Source organism: Camelina sativa, chromosome 20, assembly GCF_000633955.1.
Source record: "Camelina sativa cultivar DH55 chromosome 20, Cs, whole genome shotgun sequence".
NCBI classification, from domain to species: Eukaryota; Viridiplantae; Streptophyta; class Magnoliopsida; order Brassicales; family Brassicaceae; genus Camelina; species Camelina sativa.
In genome coordinates this window covers 8878186-8890429 of record NC_025704.1, presented here as the reverse complement: position 1 = coordinate 8890429, position 12244 = coordinate 8878186, and the positions used below count along the sequence as shown (strand labels likewise).

Sequence of the window (12244 nt, the reverse complement as noted above, 5' to 3'; positions counted from 1 at the left end):
CGAGCAACCCGAGAATCTAGTGTGGAACTTGTTCACGCGCATAGCCTTGAATCCAGACTATGAAGCTCTACGCGATGGAATCAAATTCTTTGTGAAGGAATATGTTGTGAAAAATAACAAGGCAATCTCTGGGAAATTCAGGAAAGCCAAAGAAGCTCTAAACAACTCAGAAGGATTGCTCATGTGATTCTGTTGCCATAAAAAGGCCTACAATTTTTGAAGCTCTTAAGAGTTCACTACTCTGATATTGTCTTAGCATCTGTACGTTGTACACATTTTCTTTCGACATAAACTTTTTTGTAGCTTAAATTAATTTAAGTTTCTAAGTTTCTAATATTCCATCTTTGATGAAAGGTTGATCTTCTCTCTGATCCTAGAGGAAGGAAACAATATTTAAAATTTATATGCAAGTGCGGAAGATTTTTTTTTATAGAGAGATTGGGTTACAAACCTTTTTGTTTTGACTCGAGAAGCGAGATTCGTAAAGCTTAATAAAGATAAAACCTGGTTTCTGTGCATGTACACTTAGCTACAATCCAATATCATCATCATTCAGTGACAGTGATTGCTGCTTTTATAATCCATTTTAATACTACGATATGGCCTTTCTCCAAAAGCAAAAGAAAAATCTTACGAGCCAAAGTGGTGGACCATGAGACTGCAACCGAACATCAACCACCACTCTCTTTGTGGGGGCAATTACTAGATTTTATTTTTTTTGACCAACGCAATAAAGCAACTTGCAGAAAACAAAAAAAAATCTTGATACAAGAGCCACATAGAATAGTAATACAATTACAAACAGGCTACAAAGCGGCTACACTGATTGCGTTGGATGAAGAAGTAAAAAGAAATCCACGCGCCCAAAATGTTTGACGTCAGGTTAACGGAGAATATTTGTGGACTGTGACCTAAAAAGGTGGCAGTACTGAGAGTGGCCGTTTCTTTCAGACCAATATTTTCTTACTTTCCTACGATCAAAATTCCCAAATTGTTTCAGTAGCGTACACAAATTTAGAAGACGCAAACAGAAATATTTGTATAAGAATAAATCCTCTTATTCCTTTTCAAGAGACTTTAGAAAAAAGACATTCCATCAAAGAAATATATAGGAGACAAAAAAAAGAAAATCACAAACATTGCAGCAAATCCCAAAGGATGCTATATCCTCTCTCTCTCTCTCAACGAGAAGGAAAAAACCATATGCATCATAATCTAACTTCTAAAATATTCTTTTTAAGAAAGTTATTAAAAACCAAACAAAACACAACCATTTTATAGAGAAAGAGGAAAAAACGTTCAAATCAAACTTTTCTTCACTTGGCACTGGCGAGCTGGGAACGGATAAGCTTGGCGGCATCAACCATGTTCTTGAGGGCGGGCTTAACCTCGGTGTACTTACGGGTCTTAAGACCACAGTCAGGGTTAACCCAAAGGATGTTCTGCTCTAGGACAGCAAGCATCTTGTTCACCCTGTCTGCGATTTCCTCTGAAGATGGTATTCTTGGAGAGTGGATGTCGTACACTCCTGGACCGATTCCAGCACCGTACTTCACTCCCTCACGGAACACAGAGAGAAGCTTCTCATCAGATCGGGAGTTCTCAATGGTGATAACATCAGCGTCCATGTCGATGATGGAGTGTATGATGTCATTGAAGTGGGAGTAGCACATGTGAGTGTGGATCTGCCAAAAAAAAAACACCACCAGAAGAACACAAGTTATGAGCAATCCATGAAAGCATTACGCTACGTGAGACTAGGTATATTGTTTTTTTAAGCAAACCTGGGTGCTGTCTTGGACTCCACAGTTGGTAATTCTGAAGGAGTGAACAGCCCAGTCCAAGTAGAAAGCGTGCTCGGATTTCCTGAGTGGAAGTCCTTCTCTAAGTGCAGCCTCATCAATCTGAATGACACCGATTCCACCCTTCTCAAGATCCTCGACTTCGTCCTTGATGGCCAAAGCGATCTGGTAACAGGTTTCGTGCCTACAAAGTTTCCAAGCATGTCTTAGCCATTTTCTTCTCTTTTTTTTGGTAGCTATGCTTGTTTCACATTATAGTAATTTTACGTACCTGGGCTGGTCGTTTCTGACAAAGGACCAGTTAAGAATGGTGACGGGGCCGGTAAGCATACCCTTCATTGGGCGAGAGGTCATGCTCTGAGCCAATGCAGACCAGAAGACAGTCATTGCCTTGGGACGGCTCACATCACCGTAGATAACTGGTGGCTTGACACAGCGAGATCCATAAGATTGTACCCATCCGTTTGCAGTAAAGGCAAAACCAGACAACTGCTCCCCAAAGTACTCAACCATGTCGTTTCTCTACAAATTGTGAAAACATGTCGCATCAGAAACAGTAAATACAAGAACTAACTTTTGTACATTCCCACCACTTCAAGGGCACAGGCAATAACGTAGAATGATTTGAAGATTCTCACCTCTGGCTCTCCGTGGACAAGAACATCGATGTCAAGTTCCTCTTGGAGGTCAACAACTTTCTTGATCTCTTCCGTGATGGCCTTGACGTAGTCCTCCTCAGAGACCCTAGTAAACGAAAAATTACAGAAACCATAAGCATCAACAAGAATTTAAGGAAATGTGTGACACGTTTGACCAAGAATTGAATTTAGGAGACTAACTTTTTCGCCTTGTACTCACGACGAACTCTCCTGAGCTCTACGGTCTGTGGGAAGGATCCAATGGTTGTGGTTGGTAGGATTGGGAGGTTGAGCTTCTTCTGCTGAGCATCTAGTCTAGAACTAACATTAGTCGCACGACGGTGGTCAGATCCCTTCAGAGCAGCAGCCTGAGATAACAAGAATCACAATCAATATAAGATTAGAAAAATTAAATCACTGAATGAGAACAGTGTAGGTTTGACATCAAACTTACAGCCTTCTGTACACCCTCGTTGGTGACTCTTGGGGAAGACCTCCTTGAAGCCAAAGCCGCAGCATTGGCAGAGAAAAGGGCCTGAAAGAAGAGAAATATTAGATTTCTAGTGTTTTCAAAATAATTTCTACAGATAATTCAACAGTCCACTGAAAGAGAAGCATGTGGGTGCAAAGAATACCTCATCCTTGTGACCAGCCAAAGCCTTGGCCAATGCATTTACTTCAACGACCTTCTGGGCAGCAAACGCCATCCATGACTTGATTTCATCATCAAGCTTAGTCTCGTTGATAAGGTCAACAGCGGTGTGGAGTAGGGAGCAGGAGGTTGAGACCACAAGCTTGTCTGCATAAATACAAAAAGATATCAGATAAACAATTCAATTATTTGTTTTTCAGTACTCCCCAATAGTGTCGGGTAAAAGGCAGATGATTCTGAAAGAACGTATTACCTTTACCAACAATGCCCTCAAGTGCCTCCAAGGTGCTTAGAGACGCAGCAAAGTCATTGGCCCAGATGTTCCTTCCGTCAACAACACCAGCAAAGAGGTATTTTCCCTCGGGGAAACCAGCCTTGACCAAATCAAGGGTCTTGGTGCCACGAATCAAATCAAATCCAAAGGCAGTCACACCCTTCAACGAAGTTAGGGTCTTGTATGCCTCAGCAGGGATATCAGCGAAGTAGGTCTCCACAAGAACATTCAAACCAGAAAGAGTTGATTCGAGTTCAGCGTAGGCAGCGGTAAAGGCCTCGAGTTTGTGGCCCTCAAGATCCATAACAAGGACAGGCTCGTCAAGCTGAATCCAGGTGGCACCAGCTGCCTTAAGCTCAGAAATCACTTCCCTGTACACAAATTAAAGACATCATATCAATGTCATTTAGAGGATCATTCATAACATCAAGGATATGGATGGCACACTAAAAAGAAATAACAAAGTGATTTCTTACTTGTAGACGGCGAGGACTTTTGGGAGAAGGGAAAGGAGATCAAATGACTTGTCAACACCCTTGGCAGCCTTGGAAAGCAACAAGTAAGAGACTGGACCAACAAGTACAGGGACGGTGTCAACACCAAGCTGCAAAAAAATCAAGTATATCAGACTAGAATTTTTAAAATAGCAGGAAAACAAAAACTACTTTAGGTATACATAAGACTATCAGAGACAGATGAATTTGTAACAACTTTTATATCAACTAACATATCAGCATATATTCAGTGAAACACGGCTCAATAAATCTAAGCTAAAACACTAAATCCTCAATGCCTATGATCTCTAATAATTAATCATCTAGCGGACAGTCATTGCCTACGAAATAGATAAATAGTAAAGAAAGATACGTACTGCCTTGGCCTCCTTGTACTCATTTACGGCCTTGTGGGAAGCGTAAGTGAAGTTGACCTCAGGGCCCAACTCAGGGACGATGTAATGGCTGCATCAACAAAAGCAATATTACATTAGTACACAAACTCAAAAAAAAAAAAAGGCAATGTCAATGCAAGAGAACAGAGCGGTGGAGACTCACTAGTTGGTGTCAAACCACTTGGTCATTTCCATAGCGGGAACAGAGGCATTTCCTCTGGCCATGGAGAAGTAAACATCAAGCCCGATCTCACCACTGGTGTATCCATACCTTGGTGGGACAGCACCAAGCATGGCGGTGGTGTCAAGAACCTGGTCGTAGTGAGCAAAGGTGTTGCTTGGGATAAACTTAGTCCCAGCCTCAGACATCTGTTTCCAGATGGCAGACCTGAGATCAGCCGACACCTTCTGAAGATCCTCAGCGGTGCTCTTGCCATCCCAGAAAGACTCCAAAGCGAACTTGAGCTCTCTCTTAGGGCCCATACGTGGGTATCCAACAATGTGTGAAGCCATTTTGATTTACTTTTTAACTGCATTTACACAAACACCAAATCAAAAAAGATTAATATCATATAATAATACGTTTAACTTGTTTAATTATTAAATAATAAATTCACAAACTCCAAGAAAGCCGTAAAGCACGAAACGAAACTGATAGAATTACAATTCACGTGTATATAAAAAAAAAGTTTATGCAGCTTTTTTTGTCGGTTCAATGATTGAGATAAACAAAGATGAGTCCACTACACTTGAGAGTAGAATCGAAAAATTTCAGATCAGATTCACATGCGACATTTTTATCGATACGAGATGATTTAAATCAGATCTAACTTATAAGAACAGAGAAAACACGAATCATTTTCAAAAGATGACAACAGATCGTAATCAGATCCAGATCTACAAATCGAACAACATGAAATAGCCAGATCTGAGTCCAATGAACTCACTCACCGATCAGATCTCGGTATATAAACTACGAACGAAACAGATCGCGGAATCAAAAAAAAAAAAAAAAAAAAANAAACGAGATAGAAACGAATCACTAACGAGGAGACGAAAATGAAACGAACAGAGAAAAGAAACTAAATAAGAGAGACGTAGGGAAGCCAAAGAAACTCGGAGACGTACCTCACGGAGGAAGAATCGGAGAAAAAAGGGTTGGCTAAGAGGAGAAGGCGAAAGAGAGAGCGAGGAAGAAGAGTGGGCTGTGTGTGTTTATTTATAGCCAAAAACACAACACACACTCTCCAAAATGATAGATCGTTGGCCTCTCTCTCTGTGTAAAAAAAATAATAATAAAAAAAAAAAAGGAAAATAAAAATATGTGTAGATCTGGTGGTGTGATATTTTCGGTATTTTATTATTATTATATTTAATTTCCATTTATTATTTATTGGCCTATGTGTATTTTTTTCTGAAATTGATACTACTATTTATTTTTCGACAAAAAGTTGAGTATTGTTGTAGTAGGAAATATTTTTTTTCTTCTTAATTGTCAATTTTGAGTACAGTATTTCTCACAAATGTAGAAATAATCATTTGTGGGTATTATTAGTAGATCTTTTTTTTCAAACAGGTACTATTAGTAGATCTAAGAAGATAGAAAATATATCATATTTTTAATTTTTTAAAACTTGAAATCAATACTTCCATCTTTATTGAATAATTAAATTACGAAATGCTTTCCTAACTTTTTTATTGGATTGATTTATGAACTTATTTATAACATTTTTTTTTTTAAAAACGAATTTTAGTTGGGTATGTATTTTTAGTTTTTAAAACATCAAAGAAATTTTATTTTTTTTCAAAATCAAAGAAAATATTTATAAATAAAATCTTGATTAACTGACGAAAATATCTTAACTGAAAATGTCTATTAGATTTTTCGGAGGTTAAAAAATGAATAAGGATTATAAATGTTTAATCATTTAATTAACGCATAAATATAAATAAATAAAGTGAATTAAGAGATTAAAATAATTTAAAAAGAGGATTAAAAACGTGAAGAGGAGTTGGTGTATACGTGGGATAGATTAGTGAGTGGGTGGCAATGGGACCCACGGAGGTTGGTGAAGATTCACTCTTATTTTTTTTTTTTTCACAGTTCTATTACATATTATACGACATCGTTTATTAAGGGCCTGTTCCGCAGCGTTTTGACTATATCAATTATATACATCTATCTACTACTATTTGAAGAAAGAATATACTAATAGAAACTCGAATATTGTGCTGGTAGCCAAATCAGTAAACACACAAGTTTTTTTTACTTGAACCGGTGTGGACGATCTTGTCTGGCCATTAGTCCCCATTGTTGTGTCAGATTTGGTAAAAACTAAAAAACACACACAAGTGGTAACATTTTTCAGGTAAATAGAGTTAGAGTAGGTAAAGAAACAGAGGTTTACGGACCCACGGTGTATTGAGTATACGCGATGGATGAATGGTCTTAATCTTTTTTGTTTTGCTGATAAAATTTGGCTACCAAACTTTGATTCTTGACCTTTATCAACTTCATACTTTTTTGTGTTTCTTCTTAAATCCTTAAGGTAAAGTTTGGTAACTATATATGTGTTTCACGTAGTGATTATCATCAATTCTGAATTCTATATAAGCTCTTTTGCGAAATCAACAGGAATATTCTTAAGCTTGGAATATAAAATTGTCTTCAGCTTCAACCACTTCCACAACTAATTTTGGAGTATCTTCCTCCTTTTTGTATGGGAAATAGTGTAGGTCAATTTCGAGTTTAAAAGGAATTGATCAATAAGACGTTACTGCTAACAAAACCAAATTAGTCAACAAAATTTGAAGTTTTGCTTTTAAAAAGTCGGCGTCAGCGAAATGCTTCTATGAAACCGATTAAACCAAAAAAAAAAAATGCTTAATGTAACATAGAATGGATAATTATAAACAAGTATATAGTAGAGATTTTTAACGAGTCTACCATATTGGAAACTCGTTTTTTCCAATGTACCACATTTGAAAATCTCTTTCAAGGACTACCACAAGTGTTTTTCACAATGACCATTATAGCCTTACAAACAATGACCATTGTTTTGTTATTAATAAAAAAAACTTTGTTCTTCTCCGTTACTTGTATCTCCTCTTCAGCAATTCAATGTTTCTTCGAATCTTTGTGATGGTGACGCTGCTCAAGAACCCAATCCGCCGCCGGAGAAAAAAGATAGCGACAAGTTATCCGCGGGAGCTATTGCCGGAATCGTAATCGAATGTGTTGTTGGTTTGTTGTTGCTTCTCCTGATTGTGTTCTGTCTATGTAGAAAGAAAAAGAAGAAGGAAGAGAATGCTCAAGTGAGAAACGTTGAAGCTCCTATAACTGCTCCGGCCTCCGCCGCTGCTATACCTAAAGAAAGGGCGGCTATTGTCCCGTCGGAGGCTTATTCGCCGATGGTTTAGCGTTGTTGTTGTTGTTGCTGTTGCCACCGACAATCTTCAATGGCCGTGAATCTTCATTGAAGCCGAAGGAGATGGACCAGATCTAATGATACGTCTATGAAAGACGTTGTCCACAATCCAACCAGTTCCTGTGGACCAAATCTCTTCTCTTTTTTGGTAGACAAGTTGGTTTTGTTGTTTGTAGACAAGTTGGTTTTGTTGTTTGTGGACAAGTTATACCTGTATAGTACTAGTTTCACGACTTGTCCATTGACCCAATAAATTGGAACTTGTCTATCTCAATGAATTTGATAAGTTATCTATATGCTCAACTTGTCTACAGAAATAGTTTTTGTCTACAGCCTCAACAAATCGGAACTTGTCTACCCATAAAAAATCAAACATGATTTTTCTTTTGTTCAGCGCTACAGTACCATAAGGGTATTTTCGACATTTGTAATGCCACTTGTGGTAGAATAGAAAAGGAGTTTATGATTGTGGTAGAATTGGAAAATTTTATATTAAATGTGGTAGATTAGACTAAATTCCCTATATAGTATATAGTATGTTTGATGATTTGTGTAAGTTAAAACTTTCAAAACCGGTAATCACAAGAAATAAATTTGAACAAGAATTAATTACATAGGACTTTAAGTCTGCAGGACAGTTGCATATGCTTCCTCGAGACTGAGTTGTCGGTGGATGTAGATCTAAGTATGTACACACACTAATAAAGATAATCACACAGCCATTTATTGAAAGTGAAAGTGATACTTCCACTTTTTTTAATATTACTTGGTGTCCGACAGACAGAATTACGTTTTTTTTTTTAACAATCCAAACGTTCAAAAAAGAAAACACTTTAAAGAACTAAACTACTGAACTAAATCGTATCAATTGTATTAGTATAACGAATTATTGATTGGATCAATAAAATACGTGTTTACCAACTTTTTTTCTGGCCAGCTTAAGTTTGGTAAATCATGTAGTACCTTTAAATCGTTTTAATACACGAATCACAAGATCCAAAAGTATTCTTCATATTGCTGCCTTATAAAAACTTTATGATTAAACTATGAAAAGGCATGCTTTTAGACATGTGAATTAATCAAAGCTATACACGCACACATTCTGCTGTGAATCAAAAAGTTGTTGATGATTATATATGAATATATCTAGACTCAAAAGTTCTATTTACGTAAAAATCTCAAACACAAGGCAATAATGCTTCCTAGTAAATAATAGATTTACAACTGAATATGGAACCACCAAAAAAATATAGTCAGTTCAACAGCATTACCGTCGCAGATAGAGTCCATTTATTTTACAAAGCTCATAGGAAAACCCAAACGGCAGTACACTTCACATTTCTCAAATTCCAATACAAAAATAATTTAGAACAAACCCCACCCCAAAAAAACAGAGGAGAAAATATTTGAAGTCACAAACCAAAAACCCTGAAAAACTTCAAAATAGTTTCAAGAGATACAAATCAATCGAATCAATAAATATGAAAGCTGGAAAGAAGAGAAAAAGGGAACACAGACAAACAAAAAACCAACACAAAGGAGAAAACTTGGTACACAAAAATATGATTAGCGGCTTTCTTCTTGCCCCTTTTAAAACAGAGCACACAGTCTAATGAAAAACACAAAACTCCAGAAGTGCCCTATCATTACCATGTCACAAAGATATATTTACTTGAGTTGAGATGTATTACCCTTCGATTTTTCAGTCTGAGTCACTCGAACTAGACCTTGAGCTTGTGCTCGAGCTTGAAGAATTGGACTTACTCTTCTTCTTCTCCTTCTTTCCTTTTTTGCTCTGCAATGTTTTCCTCCAATTTCGCTGGGGTTTCTTTGGACTCAGGACCCTGTAAATTCGCATCTGCTTTGCTCTCAGTCTCACCTTTCGCTTCCTCGGTCACAACTTCATCACTTGGTGTTACATTACTAGGACCAGCGGCTTCAGTGGGAATCACCACTCTTTCAGAGATTACTTCCATTGGCATCTCCGCTTTTGGTTCAGAAGGCTTGGGAATTTCCTCCAGGGATCGAGTTTCAACAGGCAAGACGTCAGATGTGGTTATCACAACTTCATCACTTGGCGTTACATTACTAGGACCAGCGGCTTCTGTGGGAATCACCACTCTTTCAGAGATCACTTCCATTGACATCTCCGCTTTTGGTTCAGAAGGCTTGGGAATTTCCTCCAGGGATCGAGTTTCAACAGGCAAGACGTCAGATGTGGTTATCACAACTTCATCACTTGGCGTTACATTACTAGGACCAGCGGCTTCTGTGGGAATCACCACTCTTTCAGAGATCACTTCCATTGACATCTCCGCTTTTGGTTCAGAAGGCTTGGGAATTTCCTCCAGGGATCGAGTTTCAACAGGCAAGACGTCAGATGTGGTTATCACAACTTCATCACTTGGCGTTACATTACTAGGACCAGCGGCTTCTGTGGGAATCACCACTCTTTCAGAGATCACTTCCATTGACATCTCCGCTTTTGGTTCAGAAGGCTTGGGAATTTCCTCCAGGGATCGAGTTTCAACAGGCAAGACGTCAGATGTGGTTATCACAACTTCATCACTTGGCGTTACATTACTAGGACCAGCGGCTTCTGTGGGAATCACCACTCTTTCAGAGATCACTTCCATTGACATCTCCGCTTTTGGTTCAGAAGGCTTGGGAATTTCCTCCAGGGATCGAGTTTCAACAGGCAAGACGTCAGATGTGGTTATCACAACTTCATCACTTGGCGTTACATTACTAGGACCAGCGGCTTCTGTGGGAATCACCACTCTTTCAGAGATCACTTCCATTGACATCTCCGCTTTTGGTTCAGAAGGCTTGGGAATTTCCTCCAGGGATCGAGTTTCAACAGGCAAGACGTCAGATGTGGTTATCACAACTTCATCACTTGGCGTTACATTACTAGGACCAGCGGCTTCTGTGGGAATCACCACTCTTTCAGAGATCACTTCCATTGACATCTCCGCTTTTGGTTCAGAAGGCTTGGGAATTTCCTCCAGGGATCGAGTTTCAACAGGCAAGACGTCAGATGTGGTTATCTCTTTTGGTCTACTTTCCTCTTCTTTTTCTTCTTCTTTTTCGGGTGTGTTGTTCAGAGGAACAGCTGTATCATCAAGAGATCTTTCTTTAACCAAGGACTCTGATGGTTCGGTTTCAACTGCACACTTGGTTTCTCCAGACCCACCATTTGATTCAGGTGACTTTATTTGCACGCCCATGCTTTCTACAACAGACTGATTCATAGCAGTATCTAGATCTTCCTTCGATGTAGCCTCCACAACTACTAAATCTGAATTGGTCTCTGTCGAATTTCCATAATTTTCTTGAGCCAACTGATCTTGAACGGCGCTTGGAAGAATAACATCCTCAACCTCAGATCCTTCATGGATCTGCTGGAAAGCAGAATCTATGTCTTCAACCGATCTCGCTTCAAGAACAGGCAGAGCTTCGGTCAATTCGTTGGCAGTGTCTGGTCCTACTGAAGATGGCCCAGGTTCAGAATATGTCACAACTTCCTTAATACTAAAGTCTCCAATCGTATCAAGTTCAGATAATAATCCTTCATCAATCTCTTTGATCTCGTCTGCCTCTTCCGTGATAACTTCAGGAGGACTTTGAGGTATTGCATGCAAGTCTGGAAGCTGATCTAATCGTTCCACCACATAGTCAAGCTCCTCATAAACACCATCTCGAAAGAACTCTGCCCTTGAGCCTTCACCAACCATAGGTGTCGTGTACTCAGGAGATTCTGCTGGAGATGAGGATGCATCAGACGTCAAACAAGATAACTCCTCTGTATCTTCAGGAGCATCGTGATACTCATGGAAGGTGATGTTGCGGGAAAAGACAACACTACCTGCACGAGTTGGTACCTGCAATAACGCAGCACAGTAAGAAACAGATCTCTTGATTAACATATTGTAGAAAGAGCAAAAAAGTCCAAAAGTTTTGGAGGTATCAGCCTGTTGTTATTTCCAGTTCCAGCTACGAAACCACAAATCTAGATAACATACCATTATCCAATAAGAAGAAAGTATGTTGTTGCACATGAATCAATGAATCATGAAGTAATTGAAACCGTATATTCCCTCTATTATTCAGTATGTTGTGAAGTTAAGTATATCACATAGACTATCTTAAACTTAGACGATAGCAGCAGAAAATAATATATTATACTCATTCGAAAAGTGTTGTAATGATGTGTATCTATGAGAGAAAATAAGTAAGTTGACTTACTTCATCTTCACCAGGTTCAAGAGATGACTGTTCTACCACAGATTTATCTGACCAGGTCAGTTCTCTATCTGACTCAGATGGAGTTGTTTCTTCAGATCCCACATTTTGGGCACTGGCATTTACAGAGTCTACTTCGATATCCATTGTTTGGTCAGGGTGAGTTTCTTCCTCTGTATCAGGAACTGATGAATGAACTGGTTCCTGTTCCAATTGCAGAACATCTTCGTCATTAAATGAATGTGTCTCAACATACTCAACTGCTCCAGAAGACAAAGTGGCATAGCTGTCTATTGGGATGTCTGCATTGAATGTT

The 12244-nt window shown here is 38.7% G+C and overlaps 3 protein-coding genes across 5 annotated transcripts in view; 1 reads left to right on the top strand and 2 right to left on the bottom strand.

Moving 5' to 3' along the window:
* Window positions 1-339, top strand: part of LOC104770115 (nucleolar MIF4G domain-containing protein 1-like) — a 6065-nt gene extending 5726 nt beyond the window's left edge. Inside the window, exon 14 of the mRNA XM_019242073.1 lies at window positions 2-339. Coding sequence (XP_019097618.1) covers window positions 2-187 — 186 coding nt within the window. The 3' untranslated portion in view covers window positions 188-339. The remainder of the gene's footprint in view (window position 1) is intronic.
* Window positions 1037-5551, bottom strand: LOC104770114 (5-methyltetrahydropteroyltriglutamate--homocysteine methyltransferase 1). Its single transcript, XM_010494468.1, has 12 exons — window positions 5384-5551; window positions 4419-4785; window positions 4238-4325; window positions 3843-3970; window positions 3346-3737; window positions 3076-3239; window positions 2895-2975; window positions 2642-2808; window positions 2441-2546; window positions 2074-2324; window positions 1785-1986; window positions 1037-1685 (listed from the first exon to the last, which is right to left on the bottom strand). Exons 2-12 carry the CDS (start codon window positions 4766-4768, stop codon window positions 1317-1319), a joined length of 2298 nt encoding a protein of 765 aa, XP_010492770.1. The 5' UTR covers window positions 4769-4785; window positions 5384-5551; the 3' UTR covers window positions 1037-1316.
* Window positions 8890-12244, bottom strand: part of LOC104770113 (cardiomyopathy-associated protein 5-like) — a 12718-nt gene continuing 9363 nt past the window's right edge. For 2 of the 3 annotated variants that reach the window (XM_010494464.2, XM_010494465.2), the window contains exons 4-5: window positions 11932-12228; window positions 8890-11567 (exon numbers count right to left, since the gene is read on the bottom strand). In XM_010494464.2, coding sequence (XP_010492766.1) covers window positions 9444-11567; window positions 11932-12228 — 2421 coding nt within the window. In that variant the 3' untranslated portion in view covers window positions 8890-9443. The remainder of the gene's footprint in view (window positions 11568-11931; window positions 12229-12244) is intronic. The other variant, XM_010494467.2, reaches the window with a different exon arrangement.

Bases quoted from the DNA above. Each gene is read 5' to 3' on its own strand.
- LOC104770114 (XM_010494468.1), bottom strand. From the start codon at position 4,768: ATGGCTTCACACATTGTTGGATACCCACGTATGGGCCCTAAGAGAGAG. The intron at 4,326-4,418 runs GTGAGTCTCCAC...TTGTTGATGCAG, and splicing joins AAGTGGTTTGACACCAACTA to CCATTACATCGTCCCTGAGT. The intron at 3,738-3,842 runs GTAAGAAATCAC...ATTTGTGTACAG, and splicing joins AAAGTCCTCGCCGTCTACAA to GGAAGTGATTTCTGAGCTTA.